Genomic DNA, 27,934 nt, shown 5'->3' on the forward strand with positions numbered 1-27,934 from the left:
TCAGAGGAAGATTGAGCTATGCCATTATCCAGCTTTGCATGTCACATGGATCTCACTGCTCTACTCATCCAGGACAGTGGACACCGTGGTGCTGTTAAGCTCACTGCTCACAGAAGCTGAGGTCAGCTGGATGCTCCTGTCAACAGTGGGGACTCTTCCACCAACAGTTTCATCAGTGTTCCTCTTTGGCCTCAGCAAGATAATGAAACACTTGGGAAGAAATACACAGCCTAACAAGCCATAGCTGGATGCCAAAATGGCAAATATTTCCACAGCCACATTGAATTTGCCTTTGGTGCCCAAGTAAGCAGGGACAAAAGAGATCCAGACAATGAAAAAGACCAGCATTCCAAAAGTGATACATTTACCTTCATAATAGTTATCTGGCAGCTGGCGAGCCACAAAGGTGGTAACAAAACACAGCAGAGCCAAAAGAACATCAAACCCAAAAATGGAGCACAGAAACTCTATAGAACCTTCATTGCATTCAAAGATGATCTTTACATTTTGAGGTTCAATGTTCTTGAACAGGCTTGGAGGCTCCAACACTAAGTAAGTTGTGCATACACCAATCTCCCCTACAACACAGATCAGCACAATGAGTTTACGAAAAATGGGGTGCATGGATATTAGCCGAGTTTTAGATATGGAAATCCTGTAGGCAAAAAAGAGTGAAACAGTCTTTCCAAGAATGGAAGACAAACAAAGGCAAAAGCCCAGTGCCAGAGTGACCTGACGGGTCTTGCAGGACCAGTTGCATGGCTTGCCTATGAACAACATGGATGATAGCACTGTGATTCCCAGAGACACCTGAATGAGGAAGCTCAGCTCCCGGTCATTGGCTTTCACCAATGGAGTGTGCCTGTGGATCACATACACAACAGTGACTGCCAAGACCACAAGAGCTCCAAAGATGGAAAGGATGACAAGGGTGAACCCCAGGGCCTCCTCATAAGCAAGGAATTCCACATGCTTTGGCACACACTTGTTCTTCTCCGCATTGGACCAGTCATTTTCCCCACATGGATCACATAGCCTTTGACCTATTGTGAAAAAATAAAACCTGCATAATTGACTATTGACTTCAAAAATTTGTCACATTTAACTGTGAACAGTCTGGTTCAGTTAAAGACCTCAACAGGATTTACTGGAAATCTATTATAAAATCTATATAATATCTTAAAATTACAATTATAAAAGGGGCCTTGGTGCAGATGATGTGACAGATTCAGAGTTGTTTTAAATATCAGAAAATGATCACACCTCAACTTGAGCTGTTCTTGAATTTTTTTTCTATTGGTGATGTCCTTTCTTTCTTCTCTATCTGTGGAATAGTGGACTGTGTCTTTATCAAATCGAGATCAGCCCAGGAATGAGAAAGTCACAGCTTTTGATATGAAGCAATCAAAAGGACTGACACACATCGCGTTAAAACCCTAGCATTTTCATTCTCTCAGGTAATATCCCTTCATAGAGGAGACTCGTGAATTTGCCTACTCAAATGTGCCCAACTCTAAATGCTCATTCATTGAGTGATGAGGATGATGATAGGAAGGAAAACAACATCAATCCTGGTCTCTGAGTGAAGAAGGCTACATCTGGAGGGAGGCTCTAAAAGCATGCATTGGTGAAGAAGGAAAAGCTAGTTGAGATGAGGTTATGGCAGATGATGGAATGGTTTGACTCAGTGTTAATTAAAGACCAAGGTCAAACCACATTTACTTTCAACTCCTCTGTCTCCTGGTCTGGACTGTTCTGGATGGAATTCTTTGTAGAGACTGTGGGACCTTTAGCAAGGGAGTTGTGTAGCTTATAGTGTGCTTCATTCCATCCCAGACCATCTTACCATTTTACATGATTACTCTTGTGGGTTATGTGACAAAAGACAAGTGATTTTTTAGTTTCTTCAACAAAACTGAATAGAAATGTAAACAAACCTACTCTAACATTTTTCTAGAAACCAAACCTGTCTATGTCACCTCTACTGAGCAAGCTGTCACAGCAGTCCAAGTTTTAGTCATTGTGCAATGCATGTGCCTTCAGTGCTTGGAACCTTAGGACAATTTGAGGACTATCTCCTAGTTAGTTTTCAGTATAGTTCAAAAACATGTACTTAGAAGATTTTATGATTTTATTCATATTTCCCATTTTATGTGTTTTCATTGGTATTTCCTTATGCACATTGTTGTAAGTCTTTTCCAACTGCAGTAAGAAAAACTATTATTCTTCATTCACACTGCAAATAACATTTAATAACTTGATAGATGTTAATTACTTTGCCTTGCATTGCTTATATCATTAATATAAAAGGATTTCAAGGATGTCTTTGTCAGAAAATAAATAATCTACCTGCATTACTATTTATAAAAATTTACCGTCTCTACCTGGTTTCTCTGACACATATCCATCAGTACATGGGATGCAATCAAAGCAGCATATGGGCTGTCCCTGGTGAATCCCCTTCCGAGTCCCTGGAGGACACACTTTTGTGCAGACTGAATCTGGAAGCTAGAGAAGAAACAGAAGGTGGACATAACAAGGCCTTGAAACATTTCCAGTTTTGAAATGGAGAAAGTTTTGATTTGTATATCCATGGAGACATGTTTCCCATTACAAAGGATACTAAGTGCAGGATATAAGCAAAGATAGCAGACAAATCATGATAATATGGAGAGCCTGGAAAGAACTTCATCTAAAGACAGTCTTGTGATTGACTCTGGAAATGCCAAACTATCTCTAATGAGAGTTGTTCATCACCTTGATGATCAAGACCAAACTACTATCACATGAGATGCTTTAGATGGGACAGTTTCATAAGACTGTTCCTGATTTGATGAGACCTATGACACTAATAAATGTCTTCAGTTCCTGAAGGATATTTTCTTCAGCAATTGCATCCCAAAATATTTTCTTTGTAGTTAGACATCTATCCTCAGTGGCTAGCAGAAAATGAAAAACATGAAATACCTTTTCTGTGTGAACTATTAATGAAGACAGATAATGTAAGGAAAGTTTAGCTTGGCATGTTTTATTGCTCACTACATTTAGAAATCTCCGTAACAAGTATAGGCCTCTTTGTATTTTTATAGTCTACATTAATGTGCACGTGAAATTCAGAATAAACCAGGAATTTACTTATCAATCTGGGGAGATAAATATTTACAAACATATAAAATATGTTTTGTGATTCATGCTTAGTGACAGCTTTAATAACTTAGTAAGACCTCAGCTCAGAAAACAAAAGCAAAACCAAAGAAACAGGAACCAAAATCAAAATCAAAACCTAGAACAGTGACGCCTACATCACTGTAAACCATTTAAGACATAACACACATTTTTGTGCTTTTTATAAATTTTAAACTTGTTTGAATTACATATAAATCAGCTTCATTATATGACTATAGTCTCAATTGAGTCCTCTCTTGAACTCCATAGCCTGAAGACAATGGTAGAAAAAGACTCCTCCTCTAGAGAGGAAAGCTCATAGCACAAAATGCCTTGATGAAAGTAGAAAGATGCCATGATAGTAAATTAACAGCATACATGAAAAATTCTAGCACAAAAAGAAGTAAATGAACCCAAGAGGATTAGAAGGCAGAAATAATCAATATGAGGGCTAAAATTAATAAAACAGAAACAAAGAGATGAATACAATGAATCAACAAAATAAAGAGTTAGCTCTTTGAGAAAATACACAAGACAGACAAACCTTTATCCAAACTACCAGGCAGAGAGAAAAAATTTCTAAATAAACAAAATCAGAAATGAAAAGGGGAACATAATAACAGACACTGAGAAAATTCACTGATCCCTGTCATACTTTGAAAATGTGTATTCCATAGAATTGTAATATGCAAAAGAAATGCACAAATTTCTTGATAGATACCACTTATCAAAATTAAATCAAGACCAGATAAACAATGTAAATAGACCCATAGACCCTAAGGAAATATACATGCTCATTAATGTTTTCCATCTGGAGAAAAAGGAAAGGAAAGAAGGAAGGAAGGAAGGAAAGAAGGAAGGGAGGGAAGGAGGGATGGAGGAAGTAAAGGAGAGAGAGTGAGAGAGAGAATGAGAGAGATAGAGATGGAAGGAAGGAAGGAAGGAAGGAAGGAAGGAAGGAAGGAAGGAAGGGAGGGGAGGAGGGATGGAGGAAGTAAAGGAGAGAGAGTGAGAGAGAGAATGAGAGAGATAGAGATGGAAGGAAGGAAGGAAGGAAGGAAGGAAGGAAGGAAGAAAGGAAGGAAGGAAGGAAGGAAGAAAAGGAAGGAAGGAAGGAAGGAAGGAAGAAAGAAAGAAAGAAAGAAAGAAAGAAAGAAAGAAAGAAACAAACAAACAAAGAAACAAAGAAAGAAAGAAAGAAAGATTAGGTCCAAAAGATTTCAGCACAGAATCCTACTTAAGTTTCAAAGAAGAGCTAATGGTTACTCCTGAAATTATTCCACAAAATAGAAAATGGAAACCTTGATACCAAAAACAAAGAAAGAAATACACACAAATATTCTTCATAGACATATGCAAAAATACATATTACATTATTTGCAAACCAAATTATTTGCCAGTCAAATACATCATTTACCATGAACAAGTAGACTTCATCCCAGGGATGAAGGAAGGTGTTTTAACATGTGAAAATCTGTCAATATAATCTACCATGTAAACAAATTGAATGAAAAAAAAAACAACATGTTCATCTAATTAGATGCTGAAATGGCCTTTGAAAGAGTCCAACACACCTTCATGATAAAAGTGTTGGAGAGATTTGGGATACAGGGACATACCTAAACTACAAAAGTCAATATAGAGCCAACTAACACCTTGCATCAAATTAAATGGAGAGAAATTCAAAGCAATTCTTCTAAAATGAGGAGCAAGACAAGGCTCTCTCTACTCTCCCCATATGTATTTAATATAGAACATGAAGTTCTAACCAGAGCAATAATACAACTAAAAGAGATCAAGAGAATAAAATTTAGAAAGAAAGAAGTCAAAGTATTGTTATTTGGAGATAATATGACAGTATAAATAAGTGACCCCAAAAATTCTACCAGAGAACTCCTACAGCTGATAAACACCTTATGCAAAATGTCTGAATAGAAGGCAACTTAAAAATAAAATCAGTAGCTTTCCTATATAAAAAAGACAAATGGCTGAGGAAGAAATCAGGAAATAATACACTTTATAATAGCCACAAATAATATAAAATATTTTCAGGGAACTCTAACTTGCTTTCTCTATCTCCCTCCCTCCATCCTTCCCTTCCTCCCTTCCTTTCTTTTTTTCCTACAGATGGAAAACATTAATGACTGTGTTTATTTCCTTACAGTTTATGGGTCTATGTAAATTGTTTATCTGGTCCTCATTTAACTTTGATAAGTGGTTTCTATCAAGAAATTTATGCACTAGATAGATAGATAGATAGATAGATAGATAGATAGATATCAAGAATTTGTGCACTTTCCACCATAAATCTATTGTCATTCAAAAAAAATTGAAGTCTGTGTAAAAAGAAACACAAGAAGATATCAGAAGATGGAAATTACTGCAATGTTCATCAATCAGTAGGATCAATACAGGAAAAATGGCCTTCCAAAAGGCATTCTCCATAATACTAGTACATTGCTCAATTATATTTATAGTACCTTTATTTGAAAAAGCCAGAAACTGAAAACAGCATAGATTTTCCTAAACCAAAAAATGGATTACAAAAATGTGATAGGTCTACACAATGTGATTATTGATGAACCATGGCACATTTGTAGAAGAGGACTGACTTGTCTGGTTTGAATGAGAGAGGATACTCTTAATCCTGTAGAAACTTTATGCCCCAGGAAAGGAGAATACTGGCATGTGTGGGGTGGGGTTGTGTGGTAGGATGGGGAGCTCTCTTTCAGAAGCAAAAGTTATGGGAGATTGGGTGAAGAACTCAGGGAGAAGAACCATGGAAAGGAGCAACACTAGAATGTAAATATATAAAATAATTTAATAAAAAAAACAATGACTATAAAATTTGCAAATGGATTGAACTTGAAAAAAATCATCCTGAGTGTGGTAAATCTAAACAAAATGGCCCTCATGATATATATTCCCTTATTAGTGAATATTAGCTCTAAAGTAAATGATGACCATGCTATAGTCCAAAGACATAGAGAGGCTACAGAAGAAGGAGAGCTCAAAGGAGTTCCTATAAATATCCTTGGGAAGGAGAAATAGAGAACATCCCTGATGTGTGGAGGAAGGTGGGAAATGGGAACAGGAGAGTTTATGTTCAGTAAGGATGGAAGGAGAAAATACAGAAACAGAAAAATGGAAATGTGGACCATTTGGGGAACAAGCTAGAAACCCAGTGCAATAGAAATTCCTAATAATCTAAGATAGTGATCCTAGCAGATGGGATTATGAAGCCTTAACTGACAATATCTTTTAACCAGGAGAGACTTGTAGCAGAGGAATTAGGACCCCAAACTAGATACATAAGCTTCAACCTACAATTTGGCCTACCTATAAGATGGTCTGGGTTAAAGGGTGCACAGGAATTTGTGGGAGTGACCAAATAATTCCTAGTCCTGATTGAAACCCATGCCACAAGAGGAATCCCATACCTGATACTGCCTGAAATGCCAGGATCCAGAGGGTGGTGAGATCAGAGACCAGGGATAAAACCAAACAAGATTGGCACCACTCCCCCTCCGAAAAAAAATCTTGGCATTTTCCTTTCCAATTTGTATCTCTTCAACTTCCTTTTGTTGTCTAATTATTCTGGCTAGAACTTTGATTATTATATTGAATAGATTGGGAGAGAGTAGGCAGCCTTGTCTAGTCCCTGATTTTAGTGAGATTGCTTCAATTTTCTCTCCATTTAGTTAGATGTTGGCTTTTGGTTTGCTGTATATTGCTTTTATTATTTTTAGGTATGAGCCTTGTATTTCTGATCTTTCCAAGACTTTTAACATGAAAGGGTGTTGTGTTTTGTCAAATGCTTATACTACTTGAAGTTCTAGCCAGAGCAGTTAGACAACAAAGTGAGGTCAAAAGGATACAAATTGGAAAGGAAGAAGTCAAGATATCACTATTTGCAGATGAAATGATAGTATACTTATGTGACCCCAAAAATTCCACTGGAGAATTCATACATATGACAAACAACTTCAGCAAAGTGGCTGCATATAAAATTAACATAAAGAAATCAATAGTCTTCCTCTATTCAAAGGATAAGTAGGCTGAGGAAAAAATTAGGGAAACGATATGCTTCACACTAGTAACAAATAATATAAAATATCTTGGTGTTACTCTAACCAAGGAAGTGAAAGGTCTGTATGACAAAAACTTCAAATTTCTGAAGAAGGGAATAGAAGACCTCAGAAGATGGAAAGACTTCCCATGCTCATGGAGTGGCAGGATTAACATAGTGAAAATGGCCATTTTACCAAAAGCAATCTACAGGTTCAATGTAATCCCTATCAAAATTCCAAATCAATTCTTCACAGAGACTGAAAAAGCAATTCTCAAATTCATCTGAAATAAAAACAACAACAACAACAACAAACCAACAACACTAGGGTAGCAAAAAAAATATCTTCAACAATAAGAGAACTAGGGGGAAATCACTGTCCCTGACCTCAAGCTGAACTACAAAGCAATAGTGGTAAAAAACTGCATAATATTGGTACAGAGACAAGCAGATAGATCAAGGGAATAGAACTGAAGATTCAGAATTAAGCTCACACACTTATGGTCACCAGATCTTTAACAAAGAAGCCAAAAGCATTTAGTGAAAAAAAGACAACATATTGATCAAATAGTGCAAACTGAAGTGGAGGTTGGCATGTAGAAGAATAACTTGATCTATTCTTATCTCCTTATACAAAGCTCAAGTCCAAGTAGATCAAGGACCTCCAGATAAAACCAGATACTCTTAATCTAATATGAGAGTGTGGGGAAGTGCTTTGAATATATAGGCACAGGGAAATTTTTCCTGAACAGAAGACCAATGCCTTAAGCTCTAGGATAGACAAATGGGATTTAATAAAACTGCAAAGCTTCAGTAAAGCAAAGGACACTGTCAATAGGAGAAAACGTGAACCTACAGAGTAGGAAAGATCTTTACCAACCACACATCTGAGAGAGGGCTAAATATCCAATATGTACAAAGAACTCATTCCAGAGAACCAAACAACCCTGTTAAAATGTGGAGTATAGAGTTTAAAAGGGAATTCTCAACTGAGGAGATTGGAATGGCTGAGAAGCACCTAAAGAAATGTTCAACATTATTAGTTATCAGGGAAAGGCAATTCAAAACAACTATGACAGTCCACCTCACACCAATCAGAATGGCTTAGATCAAAAACTCAGGTGACAGTAGATACTGGTTAGGATGTAGAAAAAGAGGAAAACTCTTCTATTGCTAGTGGTACTGAAAACTAGATCAACCATTCTGGAAATCAGTTTGGTGGTTTCTTAGAAAATTGGACGTAGTACAGCCTGAGGACCCAACTATAACACTCCTAGACATATACCCAAATATGTTTCAAAATATAACAAGGACACATGCTCCAGTATGTTCATAGCAGTCTTATTTATAATAGCCAGAATCTGGAAACAACCCAGATGTCCCTCAACAGAGGAATAGATACAGAAAATGTGGTACATTTACACAATGGAGTACTACTCAGTTATTAAAAAACGAATTCATGAAATTTGCAAGCAAATGGATTGAACTACAAAATACCACAAATGAGGTAACCCAGTCAAAAATGTGCACACATAGTATGTACTCAATTATAGTTGGATATTAGACAAAAAGCTTGGAATACCCATGATACAACTCACAGACCATATGAAACTCAAGAAGAAGGCAAAAGTCTTGATGCTTCAGTCCTTCTTAGAAGGAGAAACAAAATAATCATGAGAGGTAGAATGAGGGATGAATGTGGGACAGAGAGAGGAGGAGGGAAGAGTGGTACATGATCAAGTGTGGGAGGAGACAGGGGAGAGAAGTACAGAGGGTTAGGAAATTGAAAGGGGTGTAGCAGTGGGAATGATGAACTGAGGGTATCCACTAGAAAGTCCCAGATGCCAGAAAAGTAAGAGGCTACACGATGCAACAGGGATGACATTATGTGAAATACCCACCGAAGAGGAGATATAATCTGTGGAGACCTTATTCAGATGTAAGGCACAGTCCCTGATTACAGGATGTGGCCACCCACCCATCTCAAAAATATTAACCCAGAATTGCTTCTGTCTAGAGGAAATGTAGGGACAATTAGTGAAGTAGAGACTGAAGGAAAGGCCATCCAGAGACTTCCTCTCCTAGGGATCCATCTCATCTGTGGACACCAAACCCAGACACTATTGCTGATGCCAAGAAGGATTTGCTTCTTATTATTGATATATCACCAATCAATTTAAATATAAAAAGTAAAAATTAGGAAACACTATTACCAATTTTTATTTCAAAAGATAATATAATTACTGTGTTCCAATGAAACATTCTCAATATATCATAATTGTACTAAATTATATCAAAGTTTTCATGTATTTTAATAAAACATGGACTCTTTACATTCTAAATAGACAAACAACAGTACAAAAAGACCATATGCTACATTCAGTAAAATGATTTGGAATATGGTGAAAGCGTTAGGTGTTTTGCATTTATTTAGTGCCTAAAATATATATATATATATTTTTTTTTCTCTCTGTATGTATAAACAAAAGTATGTCAGGCCAACCAACCCTTGAAGATTCAGTGTTCCAAAATAATGTTGAGTTCTTTGGAAGAACAAATTCATATTTTGAACTTGTGAATTTGTATTCTCCAACTTTGACAAAGGTTATTTCTCCAGTATTATCCATGTGCCAATTGAGGATATCATAAGATCCATTTAATACATCTCCATTACTGCCAAGTTCTATTTTCTTTCCATCATGGGTAATGAATTTTATTTTTGTCAAGTACAACCATAGCTAATAATGAGGAGTAAGAAAATAGTTAAAAAAGGGAAAACTGTATTTGGTAAACATTTAAATACTTAGAAAATAAATATTTGTAAAGAAAATAGATTTCATATGTAATTTATAGTATTCTCATTTTTCTAATGCTGTTTTTGTTGCCAACTCTGATATCCTCTAGCCACAGGTGGTAGTTAAAACAAAGAATGTTTTGGTAAATTGAGATATGCTGTGCATGTAATATGCATACTGGGTTACAAAGTTTTAAAAAGATTGAAACCTTTCTCATAAACAATTTAACATTATTATTTTATTATCATGACAGTATATTAAATTGTTACAACATTATAAATAGTATTTTAGACATACTGGATTAAATACTTTGTGAAATTTAACTTTATCTTTTCCCCTTACTTTTAACCTCTGGACAATTTTAATATGACACTAACGTATACTACAATTGTATGTATTTGCTAGTGTAAATTAAGCTTATACTATGGCTTAACAGTATAATACCTCTGTATCAAGAGCCTGGAAAATGTTTAGAATAATTTCATTCCCCTTACTCCATATTCCCTATGTAAAGATACAAAAGTTCACAAGTATTTCTTTCTTTTCAAAATCTCAGCCTAGTAGAGAGACTGGATGGTCAGGCTCTAAAACTTAAAAATTAAAAGTTTATGTTGCGACCTTGGGCACGGAGTCAGTGGACACCTCCCCCCCCCCCCAAGATCCCTAGAGGAATCTCCACGACATCTTAGGACCACCGGTGAGTGGAACACAACTTCTGATCCATTCCAGTCGTGCAGGACCAGCATTAGGGAAGCAGAAAACCTGGCCTGAGCAGGGTCACAAGTCCCTTACAGTTGGCACCAGCTCCGGGTCACCTGGGTGACGAGTCGGAGGACACCCCCAAGGTGCCTCTAGGCTTCTGAGGCAGACCCTGTTTCGGCTCCAGACATCTGGGCACCTTCCCTGCCAGAGGACAGTTGTCCTCCCCGCCCAGGAGGGCTTTGCCAGAGCAACTGGGGAAGCCATCTTGGTTCCCAGATCCCTCTGAGACTAGTCTGGGTAGGTGAGAGTGTGGACTACAGAAACTAACAGCTTCTGGGACAGTCCCTGTTTCAGGCCTTCATCTTCTGCCAGGAGGCAGGTCTGAATGCAAGATATCTGAGCACCTTCCCTGCAAGAGGAGAGTTGCCTGCAGAAAGTACTCAGACAACTGAAACTCAGGAGAGAGATAGTCTCCAAGGTCTGCTGATAGAGGTTAACAGAATCATGAGAAGAACAAGCTCTAACCAGAGACAACTATAATAACTAACTCCAGAGATTACCAGATGGCAAAATGCAAAGGTAAAAATCTTACTAACAGAAACCAAGACCACTAACCATCATCAGAACACAGCACTCCCACCTCAACCAGTTCTGGGCACACCAACACACCCAAAAACCTAGACCCGGATTTAAAAGAATATCTCATGACATCAAGAGGACATCAAGAAGGACTTTAATAACTCACTTAAAGAAATACAGGAGAACACTGCTAAAGAGTTACAAGTCCTTAAGAAAATCAGGAAAACACAAGCAAACAGGTAGAAGTCCTTAAAGAAAAATAGGAAAGCAAATCCAAACAGGTAATGGAATAAACAAAACCATACTGGACCTAAAAAGGGAAATAGACACAATAAAGAAAACCCAAAGTGAGGCAACACTGGACATGGAAACCCTAGGAAAGAAATATGAAACCAGAGATGCCAGCATTAGCAACAGAATACAAGACATGGAAGAGAGAATCTCAGGTGCAGAAGATTCCAGAGAACATCTGTACAACAATCAAAGAAAATTCAAAAAGATTCTAACTCAAAACATCCAGGAAATCCAGGATAAAAATGAGAAGGCCAAACCTACAGATAATAGGAGTAGATGAGAATGAGGATTTTCAACTTAAAGGGCCAGCAAATATCTTCAAAAAAATTTAGAAGAAAACTTCCCAAGCCTAAAGAAAGAGATGCCCATGAACATACAAAAAGCCTACAGAACGCCAAATAGACTGGAACAGAAAAGAAATTCCTCCTGACACATAATAATCAGAACAACAAATGCACTAAATAAAGATAGAATATTAAAAGCAGAAAGGGAAAAAGGAAAAGTAAAATATAAAGAGAGGCCTATCAGAATACACTAGACTTTTCACCAGAGACTATGAAAGCCAGAAGATCCTGGACAAATGTTATACAGACATTAAGAGAACACAAATGCCAGCCCAGGCCACTATACCCAGTCAAACTTTCAATTACTATAGATGGAGAAACCAAAGTATTCCATGACAGAACCAAATTCACACATTATCTTTCCATGAATCCAGCCCTTCAAAGGATAATAAAAGAAAAAAAACCAATACAAGGATGGAAAACACGCCCTAGAAAATGCAAGAAAGTAATCCTTCAACAAAACTAAAAGAAGACAGCCACAAGAACAGAATACCAACTCTAACAACAAATTTTATAGGAATCAACAATTACTTTTCCTTAATATCTCTTAATATCAATGGACTGAATTCCCCAATAAAAAGACATAGACTAACAGACTGGCTACACAAACAGAACCCAACATTTTGCTGCTTACAGGAAACCCATCTCAGCGAAAAAAACAGACACTACCTCACAATGAAAGGCTGGACAACAATTTTCCAAGCAAATGGTGTGAAAAAACAAGCTGGAGTAGTCATTTTAGTATCTAATAAACTCGACTTCCAACACAAAGTTATCAAAAAAAGACAATGAGTGACACCATACTCATCAAAGGTAAAATCCTCCAAGAGGAACTCTCAATTCTGAATATCTATTCTCCAAATACAAGGGCAGCCACATTCATCAAAGAAACATTAGTAAAGCACAAAGCACACATTGTACCTCACACAATAATAGTGGGAGGCTTCAACACACCACTATCATCAATGGACAGATCATGGAAACAAAAACTAAACAGGGACACAGTGAAACTAACAGAAGTTATGAAACAAATGGACTTAACAGATATCTACGGAACATTTTATCCTAAAACAAAAGGATATACCTTCTTCTCAGCAGCTCATGGTACCTTCTCTATATTGAACATATACTTAGTCGCAAAACAGGCCTCAATAGATACAAAAATAATGAAATTGTCCCATGCATCCTATCAGATCACAATGGACTAAGTCTGATCTTCAATAACAACATAAGTAATATAAATCCAACATTCACGTGGAAACTGAACAACACTCTTCTCAATGATACCTTGGTCAAAAAAGGAATAGAGAAAGAAATTAAAGACTTTTTAGAGTTTAAGGAAAATGAAGCCACAGCATAGACAAACTTATGGGACACAATGAAAGCATTTATAAGGGGAAAACTCACACCTCTGAGTGCCTCCAAAAAGAAACTAGAGAGAGCACACACTAGCAGCTTTACGACACACCTAAAAGCTCTAGAACAAATGGAAGCAAATTCACCCAAGAGAAGTAGACAGGAGGAAATAATCAAACTCAGGGGCAAAATCAACGAAATGGAAACAAGAAGAACTATTCAAAGAATCAACCAAAGGTTGCTGGTTCTTTGAGAAAATCAACAAGATAGATAAACCCTTAGCCAGACTCACTAGGGAGCACAGGGACAGCATCCCAATTAACAAAATCAGAAATGAAAAGGGAGACATGACAACAGATCCTGAAGAAATCCAAAACACCATCAGATTCTTCTACAAAAGGCTATACTCAACAAAACTAGAAAACGTGGACGAAATGGACAAATTTCTAGACAGATACCAGGTAACAAAGTAAATCAGGATTAGGTTTATGATCTAAACAGTCCTATATCCCCTAAAGAAATAGAAGCAGTCATTAATAGTCTTCCAATCCAAAAAAAAAAAAAAAAAAAAAAAAAAAGCCCAGGACCAGATGGGTTTAGTGCAAAGCTCTATGAGACTTTAAAGAAGATCTAATCCAAGTTCTTCACAAACTATTCCACAAAATAGAAACAAAAGGTATGCTACCCAACTCATTCTATGAAGACTCAATTACTCTGATACCAAAATCACAAAAAGACCAAACAAAGATAGAGAACTTTAGACCAATTTCCCTTACGAATATCTATGCAAAAATCCTCAATAAAGTTCTCGCTAACCGAATCCAAGAACACATCAAAACAATCATCCATTCTGACAAAGTAGGTTTCATCCCAGGGATGCAGGGATGGTTCAATATATGTAAATCCATCAACGTAATTCAGTATATAAACAAACTCAAAGACAAAAACCACATGTTCATCTCGTTAGATACAGAAAAAGCATCCGACAAGATCCAACACCCATTCATGATAAAAGTCTTGGAAAGATCAGGAATTCAAGGCCCATACCTAACCATGATAAAAGTAATCTACAGCAAACCGATAGCCAACATCAAAGTAAATTGTGAGAAGCTGGAAGCAATCCCACAAAAATCAGGGACTAGACAAGGCTGTCTACTCTTTCCCTACCTATTCAACATTGTACTTGAAGTCCTAGCCAGAGCAATTAGACAACAAAAGGAGATCAAGGGGATGCAAATTGGAAAGCGAGAAATCAAAATATCACTTTTAGCAGATGATATGATAGTATATATAAGTGACCCTAAAAATTCCACCAGAGAACTCCTAAGCCTGATAAACAGCTTCAGTGAAGTAGCTGGATATAAAATTAACTCAAACAAGTCAATGGCCTTTCTCTAAACAAAGGATAAACAGGCTGAGAAAGAAATTAGGGAAACAACACCCTTCTCAATAGTCACAAATAATATAAAATACCTTGGCATGACTCTAACTAAGGAAGTGAAAGATCTGTATGATAAGAACTTCAAGTCTCTGAAGAAAGAAATTAAAGAAGATCTCAGAAGACTGAAAGATCTCCCATGCTCATGGATTGGCAGGATCAACATTGTAAAAATGGCTATCTTTCCAAAAGCAATCTACAGATTCAATGCAATCCCCATCAAAATTCTAACTCAATTCTTGAACGAATTAGAAAGAGCAATCTGCAAATTCATCTGGAATAACAAAAAGCCTAGTATAGCAAAAACTCTTCTCAAGGATAAAAGAAACTCTGGTGGAAACTCCATGTCTGACCTAAATCTGTACTACAGAGCAATTGTGATAAAAACTGCATGGTACTGGTATAGCGACAGACAAGTAGACAAATGGAACCGAATTGAAGGCCCAGAAGTGAACCCACACACCTATGGTTGTTTGATCTTTGACAAGGGAGCTAAAACCATCCAGTGGAAAAAAGACAGCATTTTCAATAAATGGTGCTGGCACAACTGGCGGTTATCATGTAGAAGAATGCGAATTGATCCATTCCTATCTCCTTGTACTAAGGTCAAATCTAAGTGGATTAAGGAACTCCACTTAAAACCAGAGACACTGAAACTTATAGAGGAGAGTGTAGGGAAAAGCCTCAAAGATATGGGTACAAGGGAAAAGTTCCTCAATAGAACAGCAATGGCTTGTGCAGTAGGATAGAGAATCGATAAATGGGACCTCATAAAGCTGCAAAGCTTCTGCAAGGCAAAAGACACCGTCAACAAGACAAAAAGACCACCAACAGATTGGGAAAAGATCTTTACCTATCCTAAATCAGATAGGGGACTAATATCCAATATATATAAAGAACTCAAGATAGTGGGCTCCAGAAAATCAAGTAACAACACTAAAAAATGGGGCTCAGAGCTGAACAAAGAATTCTTACCTGAGGAATAACGAATGGCAGAGAAGCACCTGAAAAAATGTTCAACATCCTTAATCACCAGGGAAATGCAACTCAAAACAACCCTGAGATTCCACCTCACACCAGTCAGAATGGCTAAGATCAAAAATTCAAGTGAAAGTAGATGCTGGCAAGGATGTGGAGAAAGAGGAACACTCTTTCATTGTTGGTGGGATTGCAAGCTTGTACAACCACTCTGGAAATCAGTCTGGCAGTTCCTCAGATAATTGGACATAGTACTACCGGAGGATCCCGCATTACCTCTCCTGGGCATATATCCAGAAGAGGTCTCAACCGGTAAGAAGGACACATGCTCCACTATGTTCATGGCAGCCTTATCTATAATAGCCAGAAGCTGGAAAGAACCCAGAAGCCTCTCAACAGAGGAATGGATACAGAAAATGTGGTACATCTACACAATGGAGTACTACTCAGCTATTAAAAAGAATGAATTTATGAAATTCCTAGCCAAATGGATGGACCTGGAGGGCATCATCCTGAGTGAGGTAACCCAATCACAAAGGAACTCACACAATATGTACTCACTGATAAGTGGATATTAGCCCAGAAACTTAGGATACCCAAGATATAAAATACAATTTGCTAAACGCATGAAACTCAAGAAAAACAAAGACCAAAGTGTGGACACTTTGCCACTTCTTAGAATTGGGAACAAAACACCCATGGAAGGAGTTACAAAGTTTGGAGCTGAGACGAAAGGGTGGACCATCTAATCTAGAGACTGCCATATCCTGGGATCCATCCCATAATCAGCTTCCAAACGCTGACACCATTGCACACACTAGCAAGATTTTGCTGAAAGTGCCCAGATAGAGCTGTCTCTTGTGAGACTATACCAGGGCCTAGCAAACACAGAAGTGGATACTCACAGTCAGCTATTGGATTAATCATAGGGCCCCCAATGGAGGAGCTAGAGAAAGTACCCAAGGAGCTAAAGGCATATGCAACCCTATAGGTGGAACAACATTATGAACTAACCAGTTCCCCTGAGCTCTTGACTCTAGCTGCATATGTATCAAAAGATGGCCCTCAATGGAAAGAGAGGCTCATTGGACTTGCAAACTTTATATGCCCCAGTACAGGGGAATGCCAGGGCCAAAAATTGGGAGTGGGTGGGTAGGGGATTTGGGGGAGGGTATGGGGGACTTTTGGGATAGCATTTGAAATGTAAATGAGGAAAATACCTAATAAAAATTTTTAAAAAGTAAGTTTTTTAGTTACCACTTAATACTTTATTTTACCTGGCCTCTAGTTTTCTTCTGACTCTTTTCCAGTCTATTCTCAATTCCCATGAAATATGTCAAAAATCATGAAATTTTAACACATGCTGAGTCCATTAAATGTTCTACCTACTCCTTGTCAATAGTCAAGCAAATAAATGGTCAAAGACTTCTACAGTTTGACCCTTCAATTGATCAGCCTTCATACCATTTTAGTTGATTGAAAGTATTGGATGGTACTACACATTTTTCCAACATCATATAATTCTCAAGAGTTTTGAAATGCCACGTAGGTATTGGGCATGTTCCTAATCTCATAGACTGATGTATGGTTTACAGTGTAGACTTGTCTCAGGAGGAGTATGAAGAAGAGAAGGAACAGGAAATGTAAAATAAGGAGAAGGCAAAAAAGGCAGTGTAATTTAGAAATGATCAAGTAAATAACAAAATTTCAAAGCTTTTCTAGTCTTGTCTATTGGTAGGATAATCTCAAAACATAAGTAAATATGGGGTATTGCTTTGGTTTCCTTAAAAAATAATACTCTATATTGATACATTCAGTAGCTATTTAGAATCACATAATGAAGTGTGTTACTTGGGGGACTAAGAACATCCAAAGCTGAGTGCAGTGTGGGCCTACCTGAAAAGGAAAGTTAATTGGAAATGCAATGGTCCCACCCAATGTGGCCTCTGGTAAATTGACAGGGTGTTATATAAAAATAAAGGGATATTGATCAGGCAATGAAGAAGTAACAAATTAGTGATGTTAAGTGGACCTCCTGTGGGTATGACAAGACCAAAGTATTGATGATCAAATTCTTTATCTTTTGTAAATTGGAAGGATGGACAAAAACAAGCAGAAATTGAATGGATGAGCATATGTTTCAAGACTTCTCACCTTTTGCCAACTTGAATCATTTGACAGATGATGAAGGACAGGCACAGTAGACATGACTGTCCTAGATACCAGCTATAATCTTTATTCCCTGACATCCAGCCTTTTGAGTGCCTCTTGCTATATTATATGAAGACCTCATTTTCTATTCTTTCATTTAAATAGATAAGACAAAAGACATGGAGTGTAAGGAAAATTGTATATAATATTCAGGAATCATCATTACCTGAAGGGCCATAAATATCCTAGCCTAACATGAAGCTGATGTTTTGGAATCCATTTAGTGATATTAGATTTGGAGTTGTATTATTGTATATGGGGAACATACCAAAGGAGGAAACCAGAGGCAATATCTCATGCTTTACTCCTAGACACAATATATGTCATTGCTGTGAAGAATAACAGTATATTTTGTAAAGTGCGTTAATAATTTTTATGGGAGATAGGTTTGTTATCACTGACAACAAACCTAGCAACCTAGTAAGAAATGACGATTGAAAATAAATAATCAAGTCACCCAGACATGTTTTGATGATATACAATCACATGGAAGCAAATTAGCAGTTTCAGAGGTATGAACATAGGTGTAAACACTTGATTTTATATTATACTAAATCATATGGTCAAATAACATACCTTTCCAGACTCAAAGTCAGGTTTATTTTCAAGTACTGCACTTTCCCTATATTCTTCTCTTATGTCAGCTTGGCTAAAACGATCTATCGCATGAGCCAAAAGATACACAGCTTGTCTGACATTGTTTGTGATTCTTAGCTGTGATGTATCCAGATAGGTACTTTTCAGATCTTGCAGCTTCTCCTCTCCAGTGCAGAGCTGATCAGACATGTCATACAGTCTGTCTTCTTTACCAGTCATATTCACTCGGTGGTCCACATTGTATGGCACAGTGCTGTTGGGCCAGGTACAGTTAAAAGCAGTTTGCCAGAATTCAATGGTCAAGACATCATTTGGATCCTTGCTAGGGTGTACATCATAAAGGAATTCTTTTAGTCCTGGTATAACACTTCTTGGTACTGCAAATCCAATAGTTCCACCAAAATAGGGGAAATACTCAGGCTTTGCAATGAGAGCTGAGGTAATCCAGGCTTCGGTGGCTATCCATGTCCTGTCAGTTATGTTATGATGAATCACTTCCAGCACAAAGGGGCAGAGGTCAATGTCAGTTGCATAAAGCACAATGACTTTGGCAGTGGAACTCTTTACTGCATCAACAGCTATTTTCATTTTCTCATTGGAGTAGACTTTTGGAATGGTTTCAGAGAAAGCAACACAAAGGTTGGCCCTCTCCATTTCTTCCCTAAAGAATCTCACTCCATATTTTCCATAATCATCATCAGATGCAATAGCACCTACCCAGACCCAACCAAAGTGTCTAATTAAATTCACGATGGCCTCAGACTGGAATTTATCACTGGGTATTGTGCGTAGAATGTATGGAAATTGAATATCATTACTAAAAATTGAGGAGGAAGAAGCATATCCCACCTGGAATTTAAAATATTTATAGTTACTAGAAAGCTGTAGCCAAAATTTAAAATGAAAATGACAGTTTGTGAATATTTGAGAAGGAGGTGAACAGGGATCCCTTTGCCCTCACATCCTACTGTAGACAGTGACTTCCTGTTTAATCTTCTACTTTCTGGGTGTAGATGGGGACAATTTTGACAACTCTTTGGTTGCTCTATCACTAGTTTTATGGGTGGAACCACAGCAGTTTCAGGAATGTCCCTTGCATTTTCCTCCAGCATCTTTGACATTTTTCACTCCCCTGTGTCAGAATATTCAGTTTCTTCCTCAGGTGTAGCATCTGCTGTACAGAGATGATTTGTTGAGACTAAGTCTCAATCTGCTGTCACACGACTTTATCTCCTGTGTGTTCTCTCTGTCTAACCTCTGATATCTTAATTGTGTTATGCTCTTGCTTCTCTCTTATCATTTCCTGCTGTCAGGAGTCCTGAGTATGTAGGTCCCAAATCTTTTCTTGAGCGACATGAAAGAATGGAGTTCTTTAATCAGAAGAGTAAACACTCTTGTCCTACAAAGTTACCAGAAACTCTCTCTTTTTAAGGTACATGGTTATATAAATGAAAAAGATGCCTTCCTTACTTCATCAGCCGACCTCATTTGCTCTTGGCATTTAGGGAGACCTAAGCATGAAGAGCAGGTGAGCACATACCCCTGACACTCCTTCATGTATCTTTGATGTAACATACCCTGTAAGTGCTAACATATACCCTAAATATTTTACCTTCTCTTCAATTCAGTCTCATGCGCTTAAGATATCACTTCCAATGTGATGTACTATAACTCCAAATATCCAGTTGATTCCTTTGTTTATTATTCCTGTCTTCTGTTTTTCCATGTCATTTTTATTCTCTTATTGCACCTTCTAATATTTATTTTCCTGTCTAACCATACAGACAACAGATTCACTGAAGCTATTTTGTTGAAATAAACCTCTTGAGAAGGAGTGATATCAGGTTTCTGAGGTCTAGTGAATTATTTATCATATAAAATTTTGTTACTTGGACCTCCTCCATCTTTGTTTCTTCCACAAGAAAATTAACATCATGATACCTATACTTTTTAATTTCTAAATATCAGTATGTTAAACTGAAATTTTAGTTCATTCTTTTTTCTAGAGTGACTAAAAGGCTTATGAAGAAATATATCTGAAGGTTTCTATTCTATTTTTGAATTCATAAGAGTTTAAGAAAAACAGAGCTCATAGCATCTGCAGTTTGGATAAACCACATGAAGCCCATATATACCTAAGATATATGCAAAGTCACTCACCTTTCCTTTCATTCTTTTCCACCTTATTTCCCTATTCTTCCAACTCACATTTTGAGCTCTCTAAATTAAATACTGTATTTGATTGGCATTGTGGGTAATTAATGGAGAATTTGTCTACCACAAACCAGTACCTGGATTTTATCTGGAGTAGCAACAAAGAAAAGGAAAGAAAGGAATTTAGGATGATAGGGAGGAAGGACTGGAAGGATGAGGAAACAAAGAGAAAGAAGGAAAGAAAGTAAGAAGGAAAGAGAGAAAGAAAGAAAGAAAGAAAGAAAGAAAGAAAGAAAGAAAGAAAGAAAGAAAGAAAGAGAGAGAGGGGGAGGGAGGGAGGGAGGAAGGGAGGGAAGGAGGGAGGGAGGGAGGGAGGGAGGGAGGGAGAGAGAGAAAGAGAGAGAGAGAAAGAAAGAAAGAAAGAAAGAAAGAAAGAAAGAAAGAGAAAGGAAGGAAGGAAGGAAGGAAGGAAGGAAGGAAGGAAGGAAGGAAGGAAGGGAGAGAGAGAGAAGAAACAGGAAAGAAAAGATAAGAGGAGGAAATACAGGATATAGGATGGATGGAGGAAAGGTGAATGAAAAACTGCCATTATTTCAGAATCACCAATAATCTTGCTCTCATTCACATCAATACATCCTGACACTTTACTGACACAGGCTTTGAAATAATTCTAGAACTTTTTATTTTCCTAATAATTAATGTTTTTCAATTACATATTCTTATATTTACATATGTCGATCTCTCTGGGTTTAAAATAACTTATTAAGTTAGCTAATGGGAAATCTCAATCTCATTTTAGAATGTCAGTATGATGATTGTGCTTATGATTCTCAAAGATCAACAAGACTCAAAGCAAAACCTGTGCCTTATTACAGCCACCAATCAGCTACCGAGTATTTATAGATAAACTCCATCCTGCCCCACACAGTGCTCGGGGCCCATTGACCATGTTAGTCAATGAAAAGATGATTCTCCAGCAGTTTGAGCAATATCAAGTGCCTTCTTAATAAGGAGCGATATTCACATTGCCAGGGCTGGGTTGAACTGAGTAACTTTAAGAACTGGAACCCATTCTATCGTCTCTCTGTAGCTTAGTGCAGCATCTCTATACCTCATAGATAATGTCTACATGTTCCTCATATTTCTCTCTTTCTTTTCTTTCTGGTCTTTTTGAGAAAGAATTTTCTTTTGCAACAGCCCTTACTGTCTTGGCACTCACTTTGTTGAATAGGCTGTCTTTGAGTGCATAGAGATTCACCTGCCTATGCCTCCCAAGTTCTGGAATTAAAGGCATGTGCTACCCATCATGGCACAGTGTTTGTATTTCTTTCTTAGCACATAGTACACTTTTCCAAGATACCTGAGGGACATTATGAATCCCTACAATTCTTGAAACAGCAGCTGACATAGTTGATCCTCCTGCTCCAATAATTCCAACTAGAAATTTTCCAGTGCTGTTTCTCCAGTTAGATTTGTATTCGTCCTGCCCTGTTAGAAACACTGAAGATGACTCCATTGCTTTGGTGGTGGAGAAACAGTTGTCAAAGATCTGGTAGCCCAGAGTGTGATTGGGCAAAATATCCTTCCTCTCATTAATCTCCTTGATGGTGTGGATCATGGTTTTCATCCAGCGGAAACCCCGGAAATTAAACCTTGGGTTGAGAACAGATGGATGAGCAAAGAAATTCCAAGACCATGTATCCTAGACTGTAACTGCTACACAAATGCTTGAAGAATGATAGAGAGCTGGGGAGAGCACAGCAGACAGACAGGTAGTGTGGGAAGTTATTACAACTAGAGAAAGACACTAGAAGTAGAAAATCATTCAAGTATAGAAAAGATCAGTAATTTAAAGAAAGAGCCAGTGAGGAAACACAATTAAGGAAAAGCAGAAAACAGAAGAAACTGCACCTGAACATTGCTTATCATCTTGTTAGTTAATTTCCAAGTTCATACTGATGACAATATACATCTTCTAAATAAATACTGCAGTATTTTTTAAAAGTAAGATAGGATGGCTTACTCCAGCTTGTTTCTTGTCTCTGATTACCTGTGAGACCTTTTTCAGCCCATTTATTCTGAGGTAATATCTATCTTTGTTGTTGAGGTGTGTAGAGATATTAATGACCAATGATGGGAAATTCCTGCTATTTTTATGTTGGTGTTGACATAATATCTCTCTCTCTCTCTCTCCTCTCTCTCTCTCTCTCTCTCTCTCTCTCTCTCTCTCTCTCTCTCTCTCTCTGTGTGTGTGTGTGTGTGTGTGTGTGTGTGTGTGTGTGTGTTTCTTCTTTTTGTTTTACTGGTATGAAATTACTTCTTAGATGTAGTTAGCCTCATTGAAGTGTGGTTTTATTTCTTCTGCTTATTAAGGGGTTAATTTGGGGATAGATATTGTTTAAATTTGATTTTGTTATGGAATATATTGTTTTCTCCATCTCAGGTGATGTAAATATCTGCTGGGTATAGTAGTCTGTGCTGGCACATGTGTTCTCTTACAGTCTGTAAACATACGATCAGACCCTTCTTCCTACTGGCCTCAGTGTGAGAGGATGTACATATTCCTACAGTGACTTAAGGTTCCTGGTTTAATTTGGAAATTAAAATAATACCAGATGTTCCTTAAATCTTTGACAAACCAAAACAGATGTAGAATCCCACTGTCAACTTTAGTCTGAGTACTTGAAAAAGTGTGGTGGGGGAATGGTTGATGAACCTGGAAGGAATGTGGATTCCACAAGAAGACCAACACAATTAACTAATCTTGAAACCTGGGTAGTCCTATAGACTGAAACACCAACCAAAGCCCATTTAATGTCTGGATCTGGCTCCTACACATATAGAGTTTTGACTTCATGATGGTCCCCCAAGACCTGGACCAGGGGCTGACCCTGACTCTGTTGCCTGCCTGTGCCTCCAGTTTCCTTAACTGGGATGCCTTGTCTGACCTCAAGGCAAGAGAATGTTTCTAGGTATGTAGTGACTTGTTGTGCCAGGGAGGGTTATTATCTGGGATTGGGGAGCTCCAGAGGTGAGAAGATAAGTAGTGGGGGAGAAGCCTTATGAGGGGAATTCTGGGAGAAGAGGATGCATAGTGATCAGCATGTAAAGTCCATAGACAGGTAGATAGATAGGTAGATAGAAGGAAGGAAAGAAAGAAAGAAAGAAAGAAAGAAAGAAAGAAAGAAAGATAGATAATGCACATACAATATTAAGATAGATTTCTTTTTGAGATCTATAAAATATCCACATGCTTTGAGCCTATAGCTAAAATTTTAAATTAGTCAAAAATTAATTAGTTCTTCCCAAAGGAATAAAAGCTATCTGCCTCAAACTGGGTATTTAGAATATTTAAAAAGCTGGAATAATCTTCAATATCCAGTGGTAGCTTCTAAACTGTGTGGGAACATTTTCTATTTTCAAAAATCATTGAATAGAAAGATCATATAGTAGTGTAAATAGAACTGGCCTTAAAATGAACAGCGGGCCTCTTACTATGATTAAAACTGCATAGAAGGGATGGAACTACCCCCCGCCCAAAGACTAACAAAGAAAATATCTCAATGTAATTAGGTGAGATTTGGGTAGAGTTTCCTTCATTCATTAGTTTCTATTATGATCCCCACAGTACTATTACACACTGTATATCCTTTTTTCCTTCAAAAACCCCCATGTCATAAATTTAACTTGTGTGTGCCTTAAACAAAGCAAGATATAAAACGCTCTCTTCTTTGTATTATTTCATTGTAATATTTTCAGAATAATCTAAATCTTCCTTATTTATTTAGTTTAACCCATGGCCACCTGAAACTAGTATCTTGCAAAAGTTGTTCATTTCCAAATGAAATTTCTCCAAACCCCATCTTGAATTCATGAAGCAGTTACTGTTTTAGTAAATGATGACACAATGAAAGTAACATTAGATTAAATTCACTCTAGCTTCTGAATTCTATATAAAGTAGTCTTGTAAGGGGTTCTCAAACTAGGAGAATTTGCATTTCATGAAGAAAGTGTAAACTGCTTGGAGAACATTGGAACTGCATGTGACTAAGGGAACTGTGGAATGTTAATGGTGGAAATTAATTATATAGAACTAATTTTAAAGAAATATGTTAAATATATAAAACTAAAATTTATATATGTGTGTATATATATATATATATATGTGTGTGTGTGTATGTATGTATGTATATATATATATATATATATATATATATATATATATATCACTTCTTATAACCTTCACTGTGAAAATGGAAACAATTTAGAGAAATGAGGAAAGTGTTAATTAGGGACTCATCATAAATCTCATTGGTCAGCAACCATACTGAAGGTTGCTCCTTCCAGTAATAACTTGGAGCATGTATAAAAGGAAAGGATTCGTGACTGATATTGATATCATGTAAGAAACAGCCAAACAGCTATAAAGACCAAACAGCATAATGGAAAAGTCTGCTATATTAGTTACTATGTCTAATACAATTAATACCTGCCCTACCCTCATACTATAACAATCTTAAGTTTATTTTCAAAACACTCAAAAATAGACATTAAAAAATAAAAATGCAGTTTTTATGGCTATGGAATTGGAGACTAAAGTTTTGTTTTCTTTTAATTTCTGGCATTATTTTTATGTCTAATCTCTGTATGTTTGTACTTGTATAAGATACACATATTAAGAGACATTAGTCCTGTCCCAACTTTCCTTTTCTGACAATAATTGTTATATTTGAGAATTGAGAATTCCGTTTTTGATACGATAACTTTCAGGAGTCAGCAGTAGCAATAGAAGTTTTTCTGCAAGTCAGAATCCTATCGTGAACATTTCCTCAGACATAAGGCAGAGTTCCCAGAATGCACTTAATGAGCTTGTATCAGTTAACAGTGAAGCTGCAGCACATTGTGCAGCATTTGAGCTTCTCAAACCTCAGTGTTCACACACACCAACAGATGTCTTTGAACATGTAGATTCTCTTCTGCAGGTGTGGTATGCAACCCCTGATTCTATATCCTTAACTAGCTTTTAGATACTGCTGCTTCTGTTCCAAGAGAATTGGCTGAGGAGTGACTTTCTGAGAACCTTCTATAGAAAACTACTCCCACTGTAAACAGAGATTGTCAGGGCCCAGCCTTGACACAGAATAGGAGTTCTCAACTGGAAGCAGGTATATATGGAAGGTACATAATAAATATACACAAACTACCTTTTGGGTACAAACTGACAGGGAATTTTTCAAGGCTTAAAGGTTCTCTCTCTTCAATCTCACTCTCTGCTCTCATTCTCTCTTTCTTGTTCACTCACAGCTTGAGGCTGCACACACTCTGCATTCTCCTGTGCTCTCTGCTTTTCTCCTGTGTGCTTTTCTTTACTCAAACTCCCACACTCACACACACCTCTGTGCATTCTCCATTAACTCTCACAGACACTCTTAACACACGTCACACACACACACACACACACACACACACACACACACACACACACACACACATGCCACATGCACTCTCCTTTCACTCACACACAAACACACCATACACACCTCACATTCTCTCCTGACTCACTCTTCACATTCTTTCTTTACTCACTTTTCTCATGCTCTTCTCATGCTCTCTTGGCCTTTTCTTGCCCCAGTCTTTCATTGATACTCCAAAAGGAGGTAGAAAAAATATATTGTATAATCATTGCCAAATCAAATTCAAAATAATAACCACGTCCCACAAAGAATCAAGAATTACAATTGTTCCCCAAAGTTTCAAGCTTCCCTATTCCCAAGCCTTTAGCCAAAATAATAATTATAAACTTATCATTATTTAAACTTTAATTTTTAACTTGTTATACTTCAGAGCTCAGAGCTCTGAGACCAGCTACTTGAATTTTCTAATGCTACCTGAAGCTCTAATGATAAGTGACATGGGCAAAGCTGCCAAGCAGTGGCCAGAAAGAATCAACTTAGCCATTAAGTCAGTAGTTCTGCTAGCTTTCTGCTTCTGCACATTGCACACACTGACTCTCTAAGAGTCTGAGTGTTTTGACTTTGTTTTACTAATATATAATTTTATGTGTTCTATTCTTTATTATCCAGGAACCACTCTCAAATGTTGTACAAACTTCTCATAACTTCATTTCTTTTCCTTTCTTGGGATCCCTGTGTTCATTTTCTAATAATTTCTTCACACTTTCTTTGCAAGTCAAACATTAATCTTGAAAACCATTGTGCAGTTCCTACATTGTTTCCAAGATGAGAACACACAGCGTGCACCTGGGCTATTAGGATTGTGCTGTGCTGTGCTGTGCTGTGCTGTGCTGTGCTGTGCCCCTATGCCTCAATTTTTAATTGTTGAAGAATCACTACATCAAGAAACATCTAGTTTCACAGAATTCACCAGAGAAGGTGGAGAAAGAACTAAGAAAGTCAGATAAAATGGAATAATTATGCACACCAAGGCCAACTGAAAAGCAGTCATGCACAAATGATATCTATATAGCCATTATCCAGGCCAAGTTTAGGAGAAATGGAAACAACTGTTTTTTACAAAAAGCTGCTGCAGGCTACTGAGATGTCTCCATCCTGGCTTACTGAGGGCAGTCCCTTATTTCAGATGGCAGACAGACCCCTGGAGGGATGTGTCTCCTGCTTTTCAGGCTCCCAGATACCCCCATTTTTTTCACAAGGAGCTGCCACAGGCTTCTGAGATGTCTCCATCCAGCATACTGCAGGCAGTCCCTGTCCTTGTATGCTGTCCCCATCATGAGATAAAGGCAGATAGTGCCTTTATCTTTCAAAGGAAATCCAGTCTGCAAGCTACCCATTCTTTTCTAGCCACCCAAATTAATGTGAAAAAAAAAAAAAAACAAGATTTAACAATAACTTACCCCTCACACATGGGTGATTCTATTTCCTCATCAGAGTCACTTGTTGGCATGGTCCTATAGTGAACAGGAAATATTCCTCCGATAACAACAGAATGGTTTTCAACTTCTACATATCCAGTCAAATTAAATTTGCGCAACAACCTGCATGTAACATTCTGGTCAATATGAGGATATTGAGCGTATAATTCAACCCACAAAAACACAGTAAATCCCAGAATCAAGCACTTATTTCTGCTAGCCATTTTCATGTGGTGAGCTTGAGGGTGATGGAAGAATTGAAGTGACAGAGCTTTTAAGCAAACACCTTGAAGGAATGTTGGAGTGTGTATATGCTTAACCGGCTTGCTGCTCTTGACTAATTAATTTCATGTTGTAGAC

At 37.4% G+C, this 27,934-nt stretch overlaps 1 protein-coding gene across 2 annotated transcripts; it reads right to left on the minus strand.

Annotated features, from left to right (window-relative positions):
- On the minus strand, positions 1-27,934 carry Vmn2r6 (vomeronasal 2, receptor 6). Of its 2 annotated transcripts, XM_006501896.1 has the most exons (6): positions 27,557-27,934; positions 22,043-22,334; positions 18,508-19,377; positions 9,742-9,972; positions 2,385-2,508; positions 1-1,043 (listed from the first exon to the last, which is right to left on the minus strand). In XM_006501896.1, the coding sequence occupies exons 1-6, from the start codon at positions 27,802-27,804 to the stop codon at positions 61-63; spliced, it is 2,748 nt and encodes a 915-aa protein (XP_006501959.1). In that variant the 5' UTR covers positions 27,805-27,934; the 3' UTR covers positions 1-60. The 2 variants fall into 2 exon arrangements, with proteins under 2 accessions (XP_006501959.1, NP_001098089.1); NM_001104619.1 differs by lacking the exon at positions 27,557-27,934 and having other exon boundaries at positions 61-1,043; positions 22,043-22,318.

Source organism: Mus musculus, chromosome 3 (assembly GCF_000001635.26).
Source record: "Mus musculus strain C57BL/6J chromosome 3, GRCm38.p6 C57BL/6J".
Classification (NCBI taxonomy): domain Eukaryota; kingdom Metazoa; phylum Chordata; class Mammalia; order Rodentia; family Muridae; genus Mus; species Mus musculus.

Excerpts from the sequence above, each read along its gene's own strand:
- Vmn2r6 (XM_006501896.1), bottom strand. The coding sequence starts at position 27,804 with ATGAAAATGGCTAGCAGAAATAAGTGCTTGATTCTGGGATTTACTGTG. Across the intron at positions 2,509-9,741 it reads GGAACACTGAATCTTCAAGG|CTTCCAGATTCAGTCTGCAC; the intron begins GTTGGTTGGCCT and ends TTTCTTCTCTAG. Across the intron at positions 1,044-2,384 it reads ATATGTGTCAGAGAAACCAG|GTCAAAGGCTATGTGATCCA; the intron begins GTAGAGACGGTA and ends TTTTCACAATAG.